Here is a 19,841-nt window from a genome sequence, read left to right as displayed (position 1 = left end):
GATTTAGTTGGCAGGTAGCCGTCTCTGGTTTCATACAATTAGTTTTCTATCCACTAAAGAAACATATATATGACGAAATATGAATGGAATGGCCGAGTTTAGTTTGGTTACTGGTGCTGGTTTACCAACACGCGAGAAATTTTTATGTATTTTTTATTCAATTGGGATTTTGAGAAATTTTAATTTTTTTTTATAAATTCAAGAGTATTCAATCAGGATTTTAAGTAATTCTCTAAGTCTAGGGGTATTCAATCCGGATTTTAAAAGAGTTTATAATATTTCAGGTATATTCAATTACAAATTGATTTTTAAAGATTTAAAAAGTTAGGGAATTTGAGAAATTTCGTTGTGTATTTTAAGCATTCTCATATCCCACCTCTTCCACTTAAAATTTGAGGGAATTCATTCAAAATTTTACATAGACTCTCTAGGAATCAATTAAACTCCATCAAAATTCATGGACTTATAAATTCATTAAAATATCTCAGAATCCCAATTGAATACACTCTAATTTACCATTTAAATGGAATCATAACACTACGTGATGATGTTCTCAATTCACCAAACAAATCTCCTTAAATACGAACATATATTTGGGAATATAAATCCTACAATTAAAAAGTTTCCGTAAAAACAATATACACCAATTAAAGATTAGGTAATGAAAACCCAAATAAGAAATTACTCGAACCCATTTAAGAGTTTGAGATACATTCTAAATGTAAATCATAGACTACTACGTGTTATAATTTGAGTCATTTACTAACGTCACGTATCACTAAGTCTTTTTTACAAATACCACGATCGATAGTCAGTGGTAAACTTCCAAACAAATGCGGAAAATATATGGCTTTCCAAACTAAGTCCAAACAAAGAGGTCCGAATAGAAATAACTGATTACAAATCATAACTAATTAATAAAATTAACAAAAATCATGATTATTGAAAGAAAAATTTGATAAAAACCGAAGTCGCCCAACGTGTAAACGATGGGAAGTTATAGTAATCTTCCGTTGATAGCTGCGTTAGGTATAATCTGGCATTTCCCATTGTGGAATTATGCTAACAGGTGTTGATCCACTACTATATATGGCTGTTTTGGAACTCCCGTTGACATTCAACAAAATTGATTTTGACTTGGAAATTTAATTCAGTTCCCACTTTGAGTGCCTAAAATTAGAGCATTGGCATTCGAAGAAATTATGAAATTCATCTGAATTAAGAGCTTTGGCAAGTCTTTGAAAAAGTTTTCAAACCATTTTCCCATACGTTGTGCATAAATCTCTTCATCACCACCATTATGGTCGCAGCAAATGGAGGGCAGGAGACTACGCACTAATTAAGATTTCGACACTATTAAATTATTAAATCCCTTCTTTCTTCAATCTTTGATCTATTCCTTCCATCCTCTCGGTTGTTTTTTTTTACCTCCTCTTCTATTTCCTCTTGGTCCCCACAATTTAATCAAATTATAAAAGTCATCTCATATTAATTAATTAATCTCACTTTGGACCGAATGAAGTCTTCCACATTCAGCCTTCCTGAACTTCAGACATAAACCATTAGAACGCACTCAAATCTTCTTATTCTTCTTTTCTTCTCCATAACCTATATTTACATTGGAACTCTCATTTTCCAAATGAAACTGGATTTGACTCCAAATTCTAACCAGTTATTATTTTTTTCAAGTCTGAATCATTTGAATTGTATAAATAATTTTTAATTTGTGGTGATACGTTGTACCATTTACGCATGACCATCGTGGAAATACGGCGGTAGTTACCATCCAACAAGGCTTTTAAAATATAAAAATATTGTCACCAAAAGAAATGAGTCAAGTGAAATTCATTTATTAGATGTTACGAAAACATACAATTCACGAGGAGGAGAGATTTTTTAATGTGCCGCAACATAGGACAGTACGTCATATGCTATTATGCAAGTGAAAGGAATTTTTTTTTTCTTCAAGTGTTTCTCCACTTGTATAATGATATATGGCGTAAGTGTCCATATTTCGAGCATACTGAAAAATCTTTTCATGAGGAAAGCATCCCAGATTAAATATGAAGGTTGTTAATAGCAGGTGTCATTCTCCCCTTGATAATATCTCGAACTTTAATTTCCACCAACATCACTAATACATCATGTTGTCCAAGACCCCAATGAATATGATTATGGGCATAAGCACTCAAGCGTAAGCATGATGTCAAAGAGAGAGGAGAGGCAAAGAGTAAAGAAAGTTAGGGAAGTTAGGAAGCAATTAGGTTAATTAGGAGTTTGGGTAAGAAAACAGGAAAGGAGAGCAACTAAGATGCATGGGTTGTGGTGGTAAGAGCCTAAGAGATGTGGGATTTGCGTCTATTTAGGCTTGTGGGGGTGAAGTGCAAGTAAGAGTTGTGGGGGTGAAGAACAAGTATGAGTACTTGTAATTGGCATCACCTAATAATTGGCGTGGTGTGTTTGGGTACAAGTAGAGGGATGGGGAGGTTCGTTTGGTTTTGGAGTGAAAAAAAATTGGTAAAATATGGCGTTACTTGCCATTCCAACAAGGCTTTGTCTCTTATCCACATAAAAGGCCACAAAGTTGCAACGGCCTGCCAATTTATTTCAGAATTTATATTTAGTTGTAGACCTAAAATGTCATTGTAACCTTTTATGTTAATAATCATTCTAACACTTCTTTCTTTGACTATTTTCCATTAAAATCTAATCTCGTTTATTTTATGGCTGCATCTAACTTCTCGTTAGACTGCCTACGTACCCTTTTGAGGGATCAAGGAAATCGTAGTTCACAATTCATTTTTAATCCATTTTCAAAAATATTCAATACTATATTTAACAAATGAATCACACCAAATGCATAACATACATGGATTCATAGTATTCCGAAGGTGTAACCTAGGCAACGAAAAAGGGGCTCGGTACTGCAGACGATCTTTCTTTCGTCTTCTCGTCTTTGTCTTAATCTCCCAAAGAGCCACCTAGGAAAATGTGCCAAGAACTTGAAGATCAGGTATGCGTTGAGGTCGACAAATGGTTCGACGTGGACTTTACATAGGAAGAAAAATATCCGAGCTGGATCTCCGGCAGCCGAAATTAGCTTTAAATGACAATATCGGCCCTCTGGCCACACGCGCTGCCTCATGCGCCGATTTCTGGTAAATGGAAACCCAGTTTTCTGATGAACTCAAAAAATTATCAAATTTTACAAGCAAGTAGAGTTCAATGAGAGAAACAACTTTCATACCTGGGCCAAAGTCCAATTCAGCCGGGAAACACCTCAAATCGCCATCGATCCCGCCGGAACCCTAGGAATGGGTACTCCTTGATTCGCCCTCATTTGAACCCCGACGCCTCAACCATTGCTTGGGCTTTGTTCCTAAGGTTGAGGAAGTCTATTGGTGGTGGGAATCGACGGTAATCATTGTCGGAATCTTCGAAAAAAAGAGAAAACCGCTGGAACAACCATGGGTTTATGGCTTCGAATTGTAAAATTGGCTAAAATTTTTTGAAAATCTATCACCATAAGGACGTTGGGCTCACCAAGAGCTTTCCATAGACACCAAAATTACCTCTAACGCACATCGAACGGAGGAGATAGAACCGAGTCAAGGAACTAGGTTGGATGGAGAAACCAGGTTGGCTGGTTCTCTTCTTCTCCCTTCCCTCATTTCCCATCCTTTCCTTTTTCTCTGATTGGTCCTCCCTTCTTCCCCTTCTCCCGATTGGCAGCCCCCTCTCCTTTCTCTTCTCTTCTTTCAATCTCAGCCACACACGTGGCACCATACCCATTCTCCAACAAATTTGGAGTCTTCCATATTAATAAGTAGATTACCATTTTGCCCTTAACTTCGTTCATTAATAACTCCTTCATTATATTCCGTTTCACAAACGGTTTGCACCTACGCGTTCGTGAGATCGAGCTTTATCCAAATATGCTAAGAAATACGATAAAATATATGAGGATAAAATACGTCCTCGTATAACTACGTTAACCAACTAGGGCCATTTTCGTTATTTTCCGCTTAATGAAAAATTATACAACATAAATAATAATAAAATTCTAAAGCGGGAGTTCACATTTCCCCACAGAAATATTCTTAACTATTTATTGATTCATTTCCCTATTTTGCCCACATATTCATAAATATGAATATCTTATCATATACTTACAATTTTTCAGGGTATTACATTCGACCCCCATTAAAATAAATCTCGTCCTCGTGATTTCTACCATCGATTAACGAAAAGGGATTAGAACTACTCCCACCATGCCATTTATAGTGAATAAAATCATAACCTCAGTCTACGAATTTATTCAAGCTCAAAATAAATAAATCAACAAACAAATCATCGTGATTCTCACTCATATACTCAGATTCCCAACAACATTTATAGGCAGAATAAATATCAGAAATTCTAGCCTTACACATTGGCAAAATAAACATCAAACATCAAGCCTCAATCTTCATTGGCTAAATAAATACAAGATTATCAAACCACATCTACCATTGGCTAGATAAATACTAGCATAATAACCACAATCATTGGCCATAAGATTTTAAAATTTCTAGCCATAATCATCATTAACAAAATAATGATTTCATCACCTTTTTCCTTTATCCCAATCAATGACTAGTAGACTGGAAAATATTGTAATATACCTGGCCAATACACATCACACATTTTTGTCACTTCAATAATTCATTCTCGCAACCCACACATGGAGCTTCTCCCCATAAACATTGGGTCTTTATGCCCACTCATCCATTTCTCACATTCCACAAGTCATTTTACCCATTCCAACATTCCTCCACATTCCACGGGCCTTTTTGCCCGAATCAACATCCACGTGCCTTTTCACCCAATTCAACATCCACGGGCCGTTTTTGCCCAATTCAACATTTCTCAATTGCACAGGTATAATACGACTTTTCCATCTACTTGTCACAATTTCACAATCATCTTAATGTTCAACATTTTCATAATGCATAACATAATATCAACCCAATTCAAGATTAATTCGAGACTTTAATCAAGTGCTCATCTTCAAAGCTATAACATGAATACGATATTTTAAAATTTTCCTACTCCCATTCAATTCAATTCAATTCATGATGATTCACAATATATGCATTCCACATAAATTCCTTCATACACATAGAACTTATAAAATAATGAAATATTAATGCAATTCACAATTTACATCCACAACTCAATAATATCGCATATTGTAAGGTTGGATCATTTGTAATGCCCCACCAATTTATTTCGGAATTTACATTTAGTGGTAGGCCTAAAATGTCATTGTTACCTTTTATGTTAATAACCATTCTAACACTTCTTTATTTGACGATTTTCCACTAAAATTTAATCTCGTTTATTTTATGGCTGCACCTAACTTCTCGTTAGACTGCCTATGTACCCTTTTGAAGGATAAAGCCAATCGTAGTTCACAATTCATTTTTAATCTATTTTCGAAAATATTCAAGTGGAGGAAAATATTCAATATTGTATTTAACAAATGAATCACACCAAATGCAAAACATACATGGATTGAAAATACTGAAATTAGCTTAAAAAGACAACATCGGCCCTCAAACCACGCGCCAGTGCTCGCGCAGGTTTCCGGTGAACGGAACCCAGTTTTCTGACGAACTCCAAAAATTTACCAAATTTTACAAGCAAATAGAGTTCAATGAGAGAAACAACTTTCATACCTGGGCCGAAGTCCAATTCGGCTGGAAAACACCTCAAATCGCCCTCGATCCCGTCGGAACCCTATGAATGGGTTCTCCTTGATTTGCCCTCATTCGAACCCCAACGCCTCAACCATTGCTTGGGCTTTATTCCTGAGGTTGAGGGAAGTCTATTGGTGGTGGGAATCCACGGTAACCGTTGTCGGAATCACTGGAAAATGGAGAAAACCGCCGAAACGACCTTGGGTTTGTGGCTCAATTTGTAAAATTGGCTAAGAAATATGGAAATCTATCACCACATGGATGTTGGGCTCACCGAGAGCTTTTCATAGACACCGAAATCACCTCCAACGGACATCGGAGGGAGGAGATAGAACCGGATCAAGGAACCAGGTTGGGTGGAGAAACTAGGTTGGCCGGTTCTCTCCTTCTCATTTCCCCTCCTTTCCTTTTTCTTTGATTGTCCTCCCTTCTCCCCCTTCTCCCGATTGGTAGCCCTCTCTCCTTTCTCTTCTTTTCTTTCAATCTCAGCCACACACGTGGCACCATACCACTCTCAAACAAACATGGAGTCTTCTAGATTAATAATTAGATTACCATTTTGCCCTTAACTTCGTTCATTAATAACTCATTCGTTATAACTTCATTTCACAAACGGTTTGCGCCTACACGTTTGTAAGATCGAGCTCTATCCAAAAATGCCAAGAAATACGATAAAATATATGAGGATAAAATACGTTCTCGTATAACTACGTTAACCAACTAGGTCCATAATTAGAACGTCATTCTATTCCAATTTAGATTAATGGAATGGGGAGGTTAGAACCCAAAACAAAGTGGATCCCTAAGCAATCCGCCACGTGCATACCTAAGTAGATTAATTTCATTGGTATGGATCTTTTCAATTCATATTAAGATAAAGCAGCTGGCTGATATTGTGCATTAGAAACGGAAGAATTCAATAAACGAACAATGGAAAAGTCTTAAAATGCAATTTCCTAGATGAACCAAGGACAATTAATGATGTCCATGGATGCAAGCGAGTTGGTGGTTTCTTAGATCTAAATTTGATCTAAAATAATGAAAGGAATGAGAGAGAGGAGGTTTTTCGGCGACGAGGAGATTGCTTGCTATCGGCGGGATGGGGTGGCTGATGACTTGGGAATGGATGGAGAAGCATTAGTTCGTTGGTTGGGTTTTCCTAATATTTTTAGGTTTTAACTTTTTAACTTTTTTTCTCAATTTAACATGGTTATGTGAGGGTTAAGCCATGGGATACTTGAGCTGTTGAGCAAAGGAAAAACAACTTATATGATACGGGTACACCGTTACGTGATGTTTTGTGTCAATAAAATAAAAACATGTAGACAAAAAATGACACATATTGACGAATGACCGGTGTTATTTTAGGTGCGGACAAATTAAAAGAATGAAGTGGCATTTAATCAAGAAAAGTGATTGGAAGTGGTGATTCAAGAATTAAAAGATTATTTGCTGCTAGCATATTCCGAAAGTGGATGTTTTGGACTTTTTAAGTTGTTCGGATTAATGTAACTTTCATTTGGTGTGTCTGTTGTACACATAATTTGGCCAAGTTTCAATGTTTTTAGATCAAACGACATTTTAATATTTTAGGATTTTTTATATTTTATTTTTTATAATTTGTTATTTGTTTAATTCCTTCCATGTTTAGAGCTAGGATTTGTTAAGGTTAACAACATTTAGTGCTGTATTTTATTAATCTTATCATATCATTAATCAAATTCGAGAGTTTTTCTCAAATTCTTTGGTGTCCTAGAAACCTGTCAAAGAGTGATATCTTTATAAACTATAACTTTTAATGCATTACGTATCTTTATCTTTTAGCACATGACGTCATTATAACAATAAACCCATACAATATAATTCATTTTAAAGCACACTCTAGGCTGATGATTTTTTTTTTTTGTACGAAGGTGGGCTGATGAATTTTGTGTGTGTGTATATATATATATATATGCACATATATAGAAAAATGTTAAGGAGATTTTTCGAAGGGAGTCTCTCCGTAGACTCTCTACCATCACATATTATTAGCACAATATTTTATAATACTGATACGAAAATTGTGTCAAAAACATTCTTCATCCGCTTTTGACAAAATCACCTTAGCATTTCTCATATATATAAATAAAAAGTAGATACAATTTCGTAATAATCATCTACACTCAAAAATAAGAATCTGGCATACGCCAACTCGATTAGCTGCCACTATTGTACTATCTTGTAGCGGCAGCATCTTTACAGTTTGAGGCACAGTATCTTTATAAAGTAATCTCAGACTCGGAACTGTTGTTTTTTCCCACGTACCACAACAAAGCGTTAAACGTGGCACTGCCATTACCAACAAAAATTCCTCCAATCGAAATATGACAACAACATGCGATGAAAAAACCGCCTACCACTTCATCGTTTGTTTCATTTCCGTTTCCACCACACAGACTGGCTCACCCACTGGCTCCGACCAAGGACCAGAAACCAGACAGCAATGGCGGATGTCGAAGTTAGCGACGAGAAGCAGCAGCTCAAGGGCAGCGGCATTTGTTGATTATTGACTCAAACATGTAGACAAAGTCCAAATCTTTGGGCTACTTTTGTGGTCAAAATTGTTGGATGGCATGCTACATGTGGGAAACCAAAATTGGATGCACTTATGCCTAATTCTTTTTGACTTGATGTTAGGCCTTTGGCCATTGATGTCTTTGAGAAGCTTTTCTTTGGCTATAAAAGGAGAGCAAGGTGTAACCCATAAGCATGGAGAAGTAGAGAAGAACAAGGAAGAGGAGAAAGAGCAAGAAGCCATTTGGCATAGAGAAGAATTTTCTCAAATTGTCTTGCTTTGTATTTTTGGTTTTCTCTTCCTATTGTAAGTGTGAGAGCTTGGGTTATTTGGGTCTTTGGGAAATTGAGTGATAAACACGATTGTATGTTCTCATTGATTATAGTGGAATACTCCATCGTCTCCAAACTGGATGTAGGCATTGCCGAACCAGTATAAATCTTGGTGTTCTTGTTGATAGTGTTTTTATTCTGTTCTGTCTTACTATTCACTTAAAGTCGTACGCCGCTTCCGCACAACAAGTGGTACCAGAGCCCAGTTCCGTGAATAGTGTTGGTGCTACAGTTCTGTGAACAGTGAACTGCTACAGTATCTGTGAACAGTATTGTACCTGTGAACAGTGCCGTATTTGTGAACAGTACCGAGTAGATGGCTGGAGATAAAGATGAATCTGTAAGGAAGGAGTCAGCATCGTCTTCGTCTACATCCAATAGACATCCAACCACTACTACAAGGTTAGAGGTTGATAAATTCAATGGCTCTAATAATTTTGGTATGTGGCAATGTGAAGTTATGGATGTGTTGTATCAACAAGAGTTGGATATGGTTCTGGAAGATAAACCAGAAGATATTGATGACAAGCAGTGGACGCGAATTAATCTTCATGCTTGTGCTGCTATTCGATCATTCCTTGATAAAGAGTTGAAATACCCGTATATGAAGGAAACTTCTGCTAAGGAGTTATGGACGAAATTGGAGGAGAAGTATATGACCAAGAGTGCAGAAAATCGTCTCTTCTTGAAGAAGCGACTCTTCCGATTTCAGTATCGTCCAGGTATCTCTATGCACGAACACCTCAATGATTATAATAAAATACTTGCTGATTTAGCAAACCTTGATGTGAAAATTCCTGACGAGGACAAGGCACTATGTTTGTTAAATTCATTGCCTGATGATTATGATCATTTGACAACTACTCTGTTGTATGGAAAATCCGAGGTGAAACTTGATGAGGTGTCTGCGGCATTGGTGAATCATGAGTGTCGTAAGAAGGAACTGAAGACTCACAATTCACAAACCGAGGCATTTGTTGCAAGAGGTCGAACAGAGGAAAGAAAATCTAGGAAGCGGGGAAAATCTCGTTCAAAGTCACGAGGGAAGTTTCCTGCTAAAGATGAATGTGCTTTTTGTCGCCAAAAGGGTCATTGGAAGAAAGACTGCCCCAAATTGAAGAACAAAGAGAAGGAGAAAGCAGGTTCTGAAGCAAATATTGCAAAATCTGGAGATGATGATTTCGAGTTTGCTTTGGCTAGTTCATATGCTGATGGTCACTCAAATGAGTGGATTTTGGATTCCGGTTGCACTTATCATATGTGTCCCATTCGGGAATGGTTTTCTAATTTCGAGGAGCTGGATGGTGGAGTTGTTTTGATGGGTAATAATAATGCCTGCAAAACACAAGGGATAGGCAAAATCTGTTTGAAGATGCATGATGGAACAGTCAGAGAATTAAGCGATGTTCGGTATGTACCGGATATGAAGAAAAATCTCATCTCACTGGGTGCATTGGAATCCAAGGGTCTCAAGATCACCATGGAGGGTGGAGTTCTTAAAGCTGTGTACGGGGCACTGGTGGTGATGAAAGGTACAAGACGAAATAACTTGTATTTCTTGCAGGGGAGTACAGTTATTGGTGGAGCAGCTGTCACCGAAGCTGCTGACGCAGATAGCACAGACACCACGAGGTTATGGCATATGCGTCTTGGGCATGCTAGTGAAAAAGCGTTGCAAGGATTGGTGAAGCAAGGCTTATTGAAAGGTGCAAAGGCATGCAAATTGGAATTCTGTGAGCATTGTGTGTTGGGTAAGCAAACTAGAGTAAAATTTGGCACTGCTATTCACCACACTAAAGGCATTCTTGATTATGTTCACACTGATGTTTGGGGACCTTCCAAGAATGCATCGTGGGGAGGTAGCCATTATTTTGTCTCCTTTGTTGATGACTTCTCTAGAAGAATATGGGTGTACACCATGAAGCGTAAAGATGAAGTCTTGAAGATATTCCTGAAGTGGAAAAAGATGATTGAAACGCAAAGCGGTCGAAAGATCAAGACTCTCAGATCAGACAATGGGGGTGAATATAAGTCTGATCCTTTCTTGAAAGTTTGTCAAGATGAGGGTATTGTGAGGCACTTCACGGTTAGGGAGACACCGCAACAGAATGGGGTGGCAGAGCGCATGAACCGTACTTTGCTTGAGAAAGTTCGGTGTATGTTGTCTAATGCTGGATTAGGCAAGGCGTTTTGGGCTGAGGCACTCACTTATGCAAGCCATCTCATTAATCGATTGCCAGCTGCTGCGAACGAGGGCAAAACGCCTATGGAGGTATGGTCTGGTAAACCTTGTACTGATTACAAGTTTTTACACATATTTGGTTGTTCTGCTTACTATTATGTCAGAGAAAGCAAGTTGGATCCAAGAGCAAAGAAAGCTCTATTTATGGGCTTTAGCACTGGCGTGAAGGGATACCGACTCTGGTGTCCAGATGAGAAGAAATTTGTTGTAAGCAGAGATGTGACTTTTGATGAGGCTGCTATGGTTAATCAGAACAAGCATGAAGGTGAAACTGAAGCGACCGAGACCATGAGTAGCTCAAAGCAGGTGGAGTTACTGAAGACTCCAGTTGTTCCAGTAAGGTCTGATGTTTCAAACACTAGTCCTACAGTTAATTCTGATGATGAGGACGAGGATGATGAAGAGGAGGCACCTACCCAAGAGCCTCCACAGCAACAAGACTATATTGCAACCAGAAGATCGAGAAGGGAAATCCGAAAGCCTGCTCGATTTACTGATATTGTGGCATATGCACTTCCCGTTATTGAAGATGATATTCCATCCGCCTACAAAGAAGCTGTCATGAGTTCAGAGTGCGAGTTGTGGAAGAAATCTATGGATGAGGAGATGAAATCTCTTCATAAAAATGAGACTTGGAAGCTGGTTCAGTTACCAAAGGGGAAGAAAGCAATTGGTTGTAAATGGGTGTATGCCAAAAAGATGGAATCTTTGGGAAAAGACAATGTAAGATTCAAAGCCAGATTGGTAGCTAAAGGCTACGCTCAGAAGGAAGGCATTGACTACAATGAGGTATTTTCTCCTGTAGTAAAACATTCTTCTATTCGTATTCTGTTGGCTTTGGTTGTGCAGTTTGACCTTGAGTTGGCTCAACTTGATGTCAAGACTGCGTTCTTACATGGTGATTTGGAGGAAGAGATTTATATGTCTCAACCAGAAGGTTTTAAGGTTGCTGGAAAGGAAAATTGGGTTTGCAAATTGGAAAAATCATTGTATGGCTTGAAGCAGTCTCCAAGACAATGGTACAAGCGATTTGATCGATTTATGATCGGGCAGAAGTACACAAGAAGTCACTATGACCATTGTGTATACTTTCGCAAACTACAAGATGGAACCTTCATTTATCTGCTTTTATATGTTGATGATATGCTTATAGCATGTAAGAGCAAAGTGGAGATTACAAGGTTGAAGACTCAACTAAGTAATGAATTTGAGATGAAGGACTTGGGAGAAGCTCGGAAGATACTAGGTATGGAAATTGAAAGAGATAGAGCGAAGGGCAAGATTAGTCTGTGTCAGAAGCAGTATTTGAAGAAGGTACTACAACGTTTCAGGATGAATGAAAATTCAAAACCGGTTAGTACACCTCTTGCCTCTCATTTCAAACTTAGCGCTTCTATGTCTCCTAAAACTGTTGAAGAGAGTCAGTACATGGCTCAAATTCCTTATGCAAATGTTGTTGGTAGTTTGATGTATGCTATGGTGTGTACTAGGCCTGATATTTCACAAGCTGTTAGTATTGTCAGTAGATATATGCATAATCCAGGAAAAGGGCATTGGCAAGCTGTGAAATGGATTCTACGGTATATTCTGGGTACTGTGGATGTTGGTTTATTGTTCCAGCAGGATAAAGTTACTGGTAAATGTGTTGTTGGATATGTGGATTCTGATTACGCAGGTGATTTGGACAAGCGTAGGTCCACTACTGGTTTTGTATTCTCTATTGCTGGAGGTCCAGTAAGTTGGAGGTCGATTCTGCAATCTACAGTTGCTTTGTCGACTACTGAGGCAGAATACATGGCTGTGACAGAAGCTATAAAGGAAGCCATCTGGCTTCAAGGGTTGCTTGATGACTTAGGGGTTCAACAAGACCATGTGGATGTTTATTGCGACAGTCAGAGTGCTATACATTTAGCAAAGAATCAAGTTCATCATGCACGTACGAAACACATTGACGTGAGGTTCCATTTTGTTCGTGAGATTATTGATGAGGGAGATATTCTTCTTCAGAAGATTGGGACCGCTAACAATCCTGCAGATATGTTAACGAAGCCAGTTTCGTTGCACAAGTTTAAGCACTGCTTAGACTTGATTGGCGTTTGTAAAATTTGTTGATTGCCCCATGGGGGATTGGGAGACGACTATTTGGAGTTCTACTTAGAGGGTTTGAGTCAAGGTGGAGATTGTTGATTATTGACTCAAACATGTAGACAAAGTCCAAATCTTTGGGCTACTTTTGTGGTCAAAATTGTTGGATGGCATGCTACATGTGGGAAACCAAAATTGGATGCACTTATGCCTAATTCTTTTTGACTTGATGTTAGGCCTTTGGCCATTGATGTCTTTGAGAAGCTTTTCTTTGGCTATAAAAGGAGAGCAAGGTGTAACCCATAAGCATGGAGAAGTAGAGAAGAACAAGGAAGAGGAGAAAGAGCAAGAAGCCATTTGGCATAGAGAAGAATTTTCTCAAATTGTCTTGCTTTGTATTTTTGGTTTTCTCTTCCTATTGTAAGTGTGAGAGCTTGGGTTATTTGGGTCTTTGGGAAATTGAGTGATAAACACGATTGTATGTTCTCATTGATTATAGTGGAATACTCCATCGTCTCCAAACTGGATGTAGGCATTGCCGAACCAGTATAAATCTTGGTGTTCTTGTTGATAGTGTTTTTATTCTGTTCTGTCTTACTATTCACTTACAGTCGAATGCCGCTTCCGCACAACAGCATAGTGATCCCCAACCCAAAACCCAACAAGGGTTATGCTTCAAAAGTCGTGGACTTGGTAGAGAAGCTGATTGTGAAGTGGATGTACGACTCTTCTCAGCCTCACCACTACCTCGCCGGCAACTTTGCTCCGGTGGTTGATGAAACTCCTCCCACCACCAACCTCCCTGTCATCGGCCATCTTCCTGTAACTCTCTCTCTCTCTCTCTCTCTCTCTCTCTCTCTCAATTGCCAATTGTCATGTTCTATGCCATATATGAATTGCAGGAGTGCTTGAATGGAGAGTTTGTCAGGGTGGGGCCCAACCCAAAGTTTGCACCAGTTGCTGGATATCACTGGTATGTCTATTTCCCATCACCCTTTTTGGGTCTCTGTTAGTTTTTGGAAATAATGTTTCAAAGAATAGTCATCTGGTTTTGTGCTGATGTTCTTTATTGCTATCTTTGCAGGTTTGATGGAGATGGGTGAGTGATTCCCCTGTTTTTATTACATCATTATTTGAATTCTGAATTCAAGTTCTGAACAATTTGTTTGTAAGGTGATTATGTTATTGAATTCAATTTCCATGCTAAAATTGAGATAAATCATAAATAGCTTAAATAGCTTCTCTCCAATAGTCGTGTCGTTGGCTGAATTGGTAAATCGACTGAATCAGTCTGGGGAATATTGAAAGAGTATTTTCTGTTATAGGATTCAGTATAAGACTTTTCTTTTTCTTGCTATTGTGAAATGTGGCTAATTATGCTTCAGTACTCCCTAATTTCTCCTTATCGCCGTCATGTTCGGCATCGGTATGGTTTAGGTATTATTTGCTTACTTTCATAAGGTATTCTTTTCGGAGAACTATTTCTCGGTGCATTTGGGGAAATGTGCAACTGTTTTTCAGCATGTCCTAGTTGATTGTCTATACACCTTCATTTCTGATACTACATTCATTGATTTATTTTACGACTCAGCATTAAGTTTTTCAACTATCCTGCTTTTTAAATTATAAAAAGTTAGACAATTCCTTGGTTCCTGTAATTGTGTCTAGTATAATATAAATTGGACAAAGCAGGTAAAGCTATATATGTAATTGTTAACATTTTGCAGTATGGTTCATGGTATGCGCATCAAAGATGGCAAAGCAACTTATGTCTCCCGCTACGTTAGGACATCACGTCTTAAGCAAGAAGAATATTTTGGAGGTGCTAAATTTATGAAGGTATGTCATTGCAATTTAGTTTAAGTTTGTGCCATACACGTTCCATTCTTACGTTCCTCAATGTTTCATTTCCAGATTGGAGACCTTAAGGGGTTTTTTGGCTTATTCATGGTGAACTTGCAAATGCTAAGAGCAAAACTGAAAATATTTGATATGTCTTATGGAAATGGGACAGGTAAAGGTGTTCTTCGCAAAATGTATTTTAACCACAACAACTTTTATTTTATGTACAATTTTGAAAGCAGTTTTTCATGCATTATCCTGTTTTAAGGTTAATGTCGGAAACTGCAACAACTCATTGGCTTTAATGCCTTTGGTCACTGATCTTTGTAGATTCTAATTCTTGTGATCCCTCCACCACACTATAGATGCATGGACATGTCCGGATGTGAAAATTGGGCACATGGTTCTTAAATTTATCCTTGAAATCCTGGCGAATGAGGAAAGCATGTCCTTTTACTTGCCTAAGGAAGCAGTGAACATAACTAACTGTTTTCTGCATTTCCAGGTAACACGGCTCTCATATATCACCATGGCAAGCTTCTAGCTCTTTCAGAGGCAGATAAACCTTGTAAGCAGAACTCACCAATTTTCTTGCATCTACTTTTCAATTTTAATCAATTCGAGAATCTATTGGGATGAAAAGATTACTTGTTCTTGGACTGCACAACTTCTTTTGATGCCATATAGATATATGGTTTTTGTGGTTGAGAAAAAGAAAAGGTTGAAATGGCAACCTTTCTATTGCCTCCTATATCTTTTGCGGGATGAAGACATATTGGTACTTTTTTCTGTTTCTAGAGCGGAACTGAAATTACTTATGTAGCATTGGCAATGAAATAGGAACAATTTGTGTTGCCCATATATCTTTGTGCGACTCAAACATATTGGTACTCTTGTTTATTCCTAGTTTGTAAACGGAACTGTTTATTTTGCATTATGCAGATGTCCTCAAAGTTTTGGAAGATGGAGATCTGCAAACAGTTGGCTTGCTGGATTATGACAAGAGACTGACACATTCCTTCACTGCTCATCCAAAGGTTGACCCAGTCACTGGTAAGTACATTCTCATAAAAAGGTACTTATTTGGCCTTATAAGGAAATTTTCCTGTCAACTTATGAAGTACATAATGCAGGTGAGATGTTTACCTTTGGCTACTCACATGCACCGCCATATGTCACTTATAGAGTTATTTCGAAGGATGGTTTCATGCATGACCCTATACCGATAACAATAGCAGACCCCGTCATGATGCATGATTTTGCAATTACTGAGAACTATGCAATTTTCATGGATCTCCCCCTGATCTTCAAACCAAAGGTATGAAATTATTTTCAACTAGTTATAGAACACCCGTTATATAAATGGTTAATTTTACCAATAAGTATGAACACTTACCAACCAAGCAATCTCCAACCAGTCATTGGCAAAGGAAAAGAGGTTGAAGTGGAAAATAAGGAGGACCAATTCTTGGTTTTTCTATGCATTCTTGGTTTTTAGATCAACATTACGTACTATGGTATTGTGTTCGAGTGTGTTGATCCTCTAATTTGGATTTCATACATATAAGCCTGCAAATGTTCATGAACATTGAGTGGCATTGACCACTTCGATTCCACTGAAGTTTTGGATCAATGGATAACTTAACAATAATTATTGAGCATTAAACAGTCACATTATAATGAAATTGAACATGTTATTATTTTTCATTTTTTCAGGAAATGGTGAAGGAAAAAAAGTTTATATTCACATTTGATCAAACAAAAATAGCTCGCTTTGGTTTACTTCCACGGTATGCAAAGAATGAATCGCTAATCAGATGGTTCGAGCTTCCAAATTGCTTCATTTTCCATAATGGTGAGCATATTTGCTTCCGATCTTAGTGCAAGAAAACAGTGTCTTTGAAACAAGTATTTGTTTTTCAATCAGTTAAATATATATTAAAAATACCCGCATGCTATTAAAATTTAATTGGTGAAGCACAGCAGACACTCTTAAATAAGTTCCTATGCTTTATCCTTCTTTTGAGGCATTACTACGAATTATCATCTGAGGAGCACGATCACTTTCTGCTAAAAAATGTTGCGACTTTTAATCCTTTTTTCTGAAAATCTTAAATTTGTTTTATGGTGGTATCTATTGAGCCCTGTATCCTTGCTGCTTTGGCAGTTTTTTTCCTTGCTACTTGCAGTTGGGTTCAAACCAATATGCTCTAGGTAGTTTTATGCCTATCAGCTCTTTCTTATGCATACCGCCTGTCTGATTCAGGCTGCAAAAATCCTACCAGCTATCTATAACTTTTGTTATTTTTCTTTCTGTTCCATTGATCTTTTTGTTACTTCAGTTTTTCTTCTTGGTTTCACAGAGTAGTACTGATCTAACTGCCAGTTCCAGATTATACTTGAATTCCTCTAGCTAAAGTTTCAGACCTTCTGAACTCATCAAGGCGTACAAAAGTTATTTTAGCCCCCTTTGATTAAGTTCTATTTTGTCTGCATCCCTGACTCACATCAAATGCTGACTAGGAGAGAAATTTTCTTCTCCGATTCCCGTCTACTGAAGAATTACTGATCAACCATTACATCTGTTCATGTACTGTGAAATGGCTCTGTTAGTTAGTACCGTTCAATCCCGGAACTTAACTAACCAACTTATGACTGCATATTTGTACAAATGTATAACTTATGGTTAATGTCAATTGGTTCAACTATTAATACCTATGATCTTGCATGGTTTGTGAGTAAGCTATCCTTAAAGTTTTTTCTTATTTACATTCTGAAGGCTTGCCATTTTTTTGTTCTCCTTTTATGTAGCTAATGCTTGGGAGGAGGGGGATGAAGTTGTTTTAATCACATGCCGGCTTGATAATCTTGATTTGGACATGGTCAATGGGTCTGTCAAAGAAAAGCTTGAAAACTTCAAAAATGAGCTGTAAGAGATTTTGACAGATATCGCTAACTTGATTTCTCAAGAGATGGTGCTTCTGACTGTTTTAATTATTTTCAGGTACGAGATGAGATTCAACTTGAAAACTGGTCTAGCATCCCAAAAGAAACTATCAGAATCGGCTGTAGATTTTCCCAGGGTGAATGAGAGCTACACCGGCAGGTATGCACATATTCCTTTCCCTGGGAGCTGCCTGATGTTCTTTTAGGGCATGTTCGATAACCATTTTGCTTTCAGTTTTTAGTTTTCACATTTAGTGTTTAAGGTATGGGAAAAGCATATGGGGGAAAGAAGAGATGAAGAAGGATGGTTGGAGGGAGCGGAAGAAACAAAGAAGAATGAAAAAAAAACAAAGCCGTGAAATTGTTTTGGTTTTTTATTTTAGTTTTCATTGTGTACTGTTCTTTATACATCTCTCCCGCCATCCTTCCTCCGCTCTTCTATATCCCTAATTTCTCACACATATTTCTCCAATATCTCTAGCTCAAAAATAAAACAAAAAAATTAAAAGCTAAATTGTTATCAAATGGGCCTTTAGCTTTCATGCTCTCTATGTCTTGTGGCACGGCACCTTATCTTCATTTGGTACCGTTACCATCATTTTTGAAAGCTACTGTAACATTCATGTTTACTTATTTTGATCAACTAACTTGTGTGAAATCAGGAAGCAGCGTTATGTGTACGGAACCTTACTGGACAGCATTGCCAAGGTTACAGGGGTAGCCAAGTTTGATTTGCATGCTGAACCAGAGGTCGGAAAAACAAAAATTGAGGTTGGAGGAAATGTCCAAGGCCTCTATGACCTGGGACCTGGCAGATTTGGTTCTGAAGCTATTTTTGTCCCTCGTATTCCTGGCGTTACTTCTGAAGAAGATGATGGCTACTTAATACTCTTTGTTCATGACGAGAACACTGGGTACTATTCTCAGACTATTCTTTTTATTCCGCTGGATATCTCTTACATTGTTAATTAAGTTATAGACTTATGGTTCCCGATATCTATCTCTTATTTATATAATGGCGTGTCCTCAGTTTTGGGAAAGTCAAAATGCTTGAAATTATGTGATTCATGTATTCATTCCTTATAAACCAAATTATAAGTTTCTTTTAGCTCTCCGTGCTCATGCTTTTGAAGCTGAGTAAACCGGTTATGCAGTGACGTGTATGTGCAGTTCAATCTTCTTGAGGACAGACTGCAATCTAAACTTGCATTTTAATCATGCAGAAAATCAGCAGTTCATGTAGTTGATGCAAAGACAATGTCATCAGAGCCCGTTGCAGTTGTGGAATTGCCACACAGAGTTCCATATGGTTTCCATGCCTTCTTCGTGACAGAGGTCAGCGCCACTTCAATTGTTCTGAAGATGCACTTTAATCTTTCCTTCATTCTGCATCAATGCACTTATTCACTCACAGATTGGGATGCATATCAGTTTACTTTGATTTTAATTTGACTCAAAACCACCTTCCTTGCGTTTATGTTTCTTTCTCCTACTCTAGTATTCCTTTTCTTGGTAGCGCGCTTCTGATCAAAATTACGGTTTCTTGAACAGGAGCAACTGCAAGAACAAGCAAAGCTCTAAAATTATTCATCATTGTTAGAATGTACAAGGGAAGGCACGCCAGCGTAAACTGAACCTGTTGTCGTGTAGGCGGTCTAATCCACATCTACACCAATCAATAATGTATACACCTCTGTATTTAAACTACCGGATGGTGTTTTAATTACTTTGAACAAAAAGAATCAGTGGGTCACATAGCAATACCTGTACCATCTTAATTATGTTGATTACATGCTTGGAGGCATTTTCCTTTTCTTTTCGCATAGGGTTCCTTTTTTCTGGAGGACGGAATTGGTCTTATATTAGATGACGGAGAATTAAGAAAAGTGATTGGAGAACTATAACTCTACCGCACCTAAAATAACACCAACTCCGTCGTCTGTCAATTTTAATGATTGCAATGTTGATTGCAGTCAAACTTGTTAGCAACATGTTTAAGTAGTTAATTTTAGTCTCTCCTCTTGTGATTGTAGCTTACAAATCTTAATTATCCACCTCTTGTTGTATACGCATCTCTTTTTTACCGTATTAAAAGA

General features: G+C 37.8%; 1 protein-coding gene and 1 long non-coding RNA gene across 3 annotated transcripts; one reads left to right on the top strand and one right to left on the bottom strand.

The window, feature by feature from the left end:
• Positions 1–8,107: 8,107 nt before the first annotated feature.
• Positions 8,108–19,535, top strand: LOC126628321 (carotenoid 9,10(9',10')-cleavage dioxygenase 1-like). Of its 2 annotated transcripts, XM_050297952.1 has the most exons (15): positions 8,120–8,279; positions 13,596–13,779; positions 13,860–13,930; positions 14,042–14,056; positions 14,685–14,796; positions 14,872–14,971; positions 15,305–15,367; positions 15,742–15,852; positions 15,933–16,117; positions 16,516–16,654; positions 17,611–17,728; positions 17,804–17,905; positions 18,408–18,659; positions 18,969–19,080; positions 19,297–19,535. In XM_050297952.1, exons 1-15 carry the CDS (start codon positions 8,227–8,229, stop codon positions 19,324–19,326), a joined length of 1,647 nt encoding a protein of 548 aa, XP_050153909.1. In that variant the 5' UTR covers positions 8,120–8,226; the 3' UTR covers positions 19,327–19,535. The 2 variants fall into 2 exon arrangements, with proteins under 2 accessions (XP_050153910.1, XP_050153909.1); XM_050297953.1 differs by lacking the exon at positions 14,042–14,056 and having other exon boundaries at positions 8,108–8,281; positions 13,598–13,779; positions 13,860–13,936; positions 14,676–14,796.
• Positions 13,791–14,796, bottom strand: LOC126628349 (uncharacterized). Its single transcript, XR_007625383.1, has 2 exons — positions 14,676–14,796; positions 13,791–13,936 (listed from the first exon to the last, which is right to left on the bottom strand). It is a non-coding gene; the product is annotated as an uncharacterized LOC126628349 (long non-coding RNA).
• Positions 19,536–19,841: the final 306 nt, after the last annotated feature.

Source organism: Malus sylvestris, chromosome 7 (assembly GCF_916048215.2).
Source record: "Malus sylvestris chromosome 7, drMalSylv7.2, whole genome shotgun sequence".
NCBI classification, from domain to species: Eukaryota; Viridiplantae; Streptophyta; class Magnoliopsida; order Rosales; family Rosaceae; genus Malus; species Malus sylvestris.
This window is presented reverse-complemented; position numbering and strand designations above follow the sequence as displayed.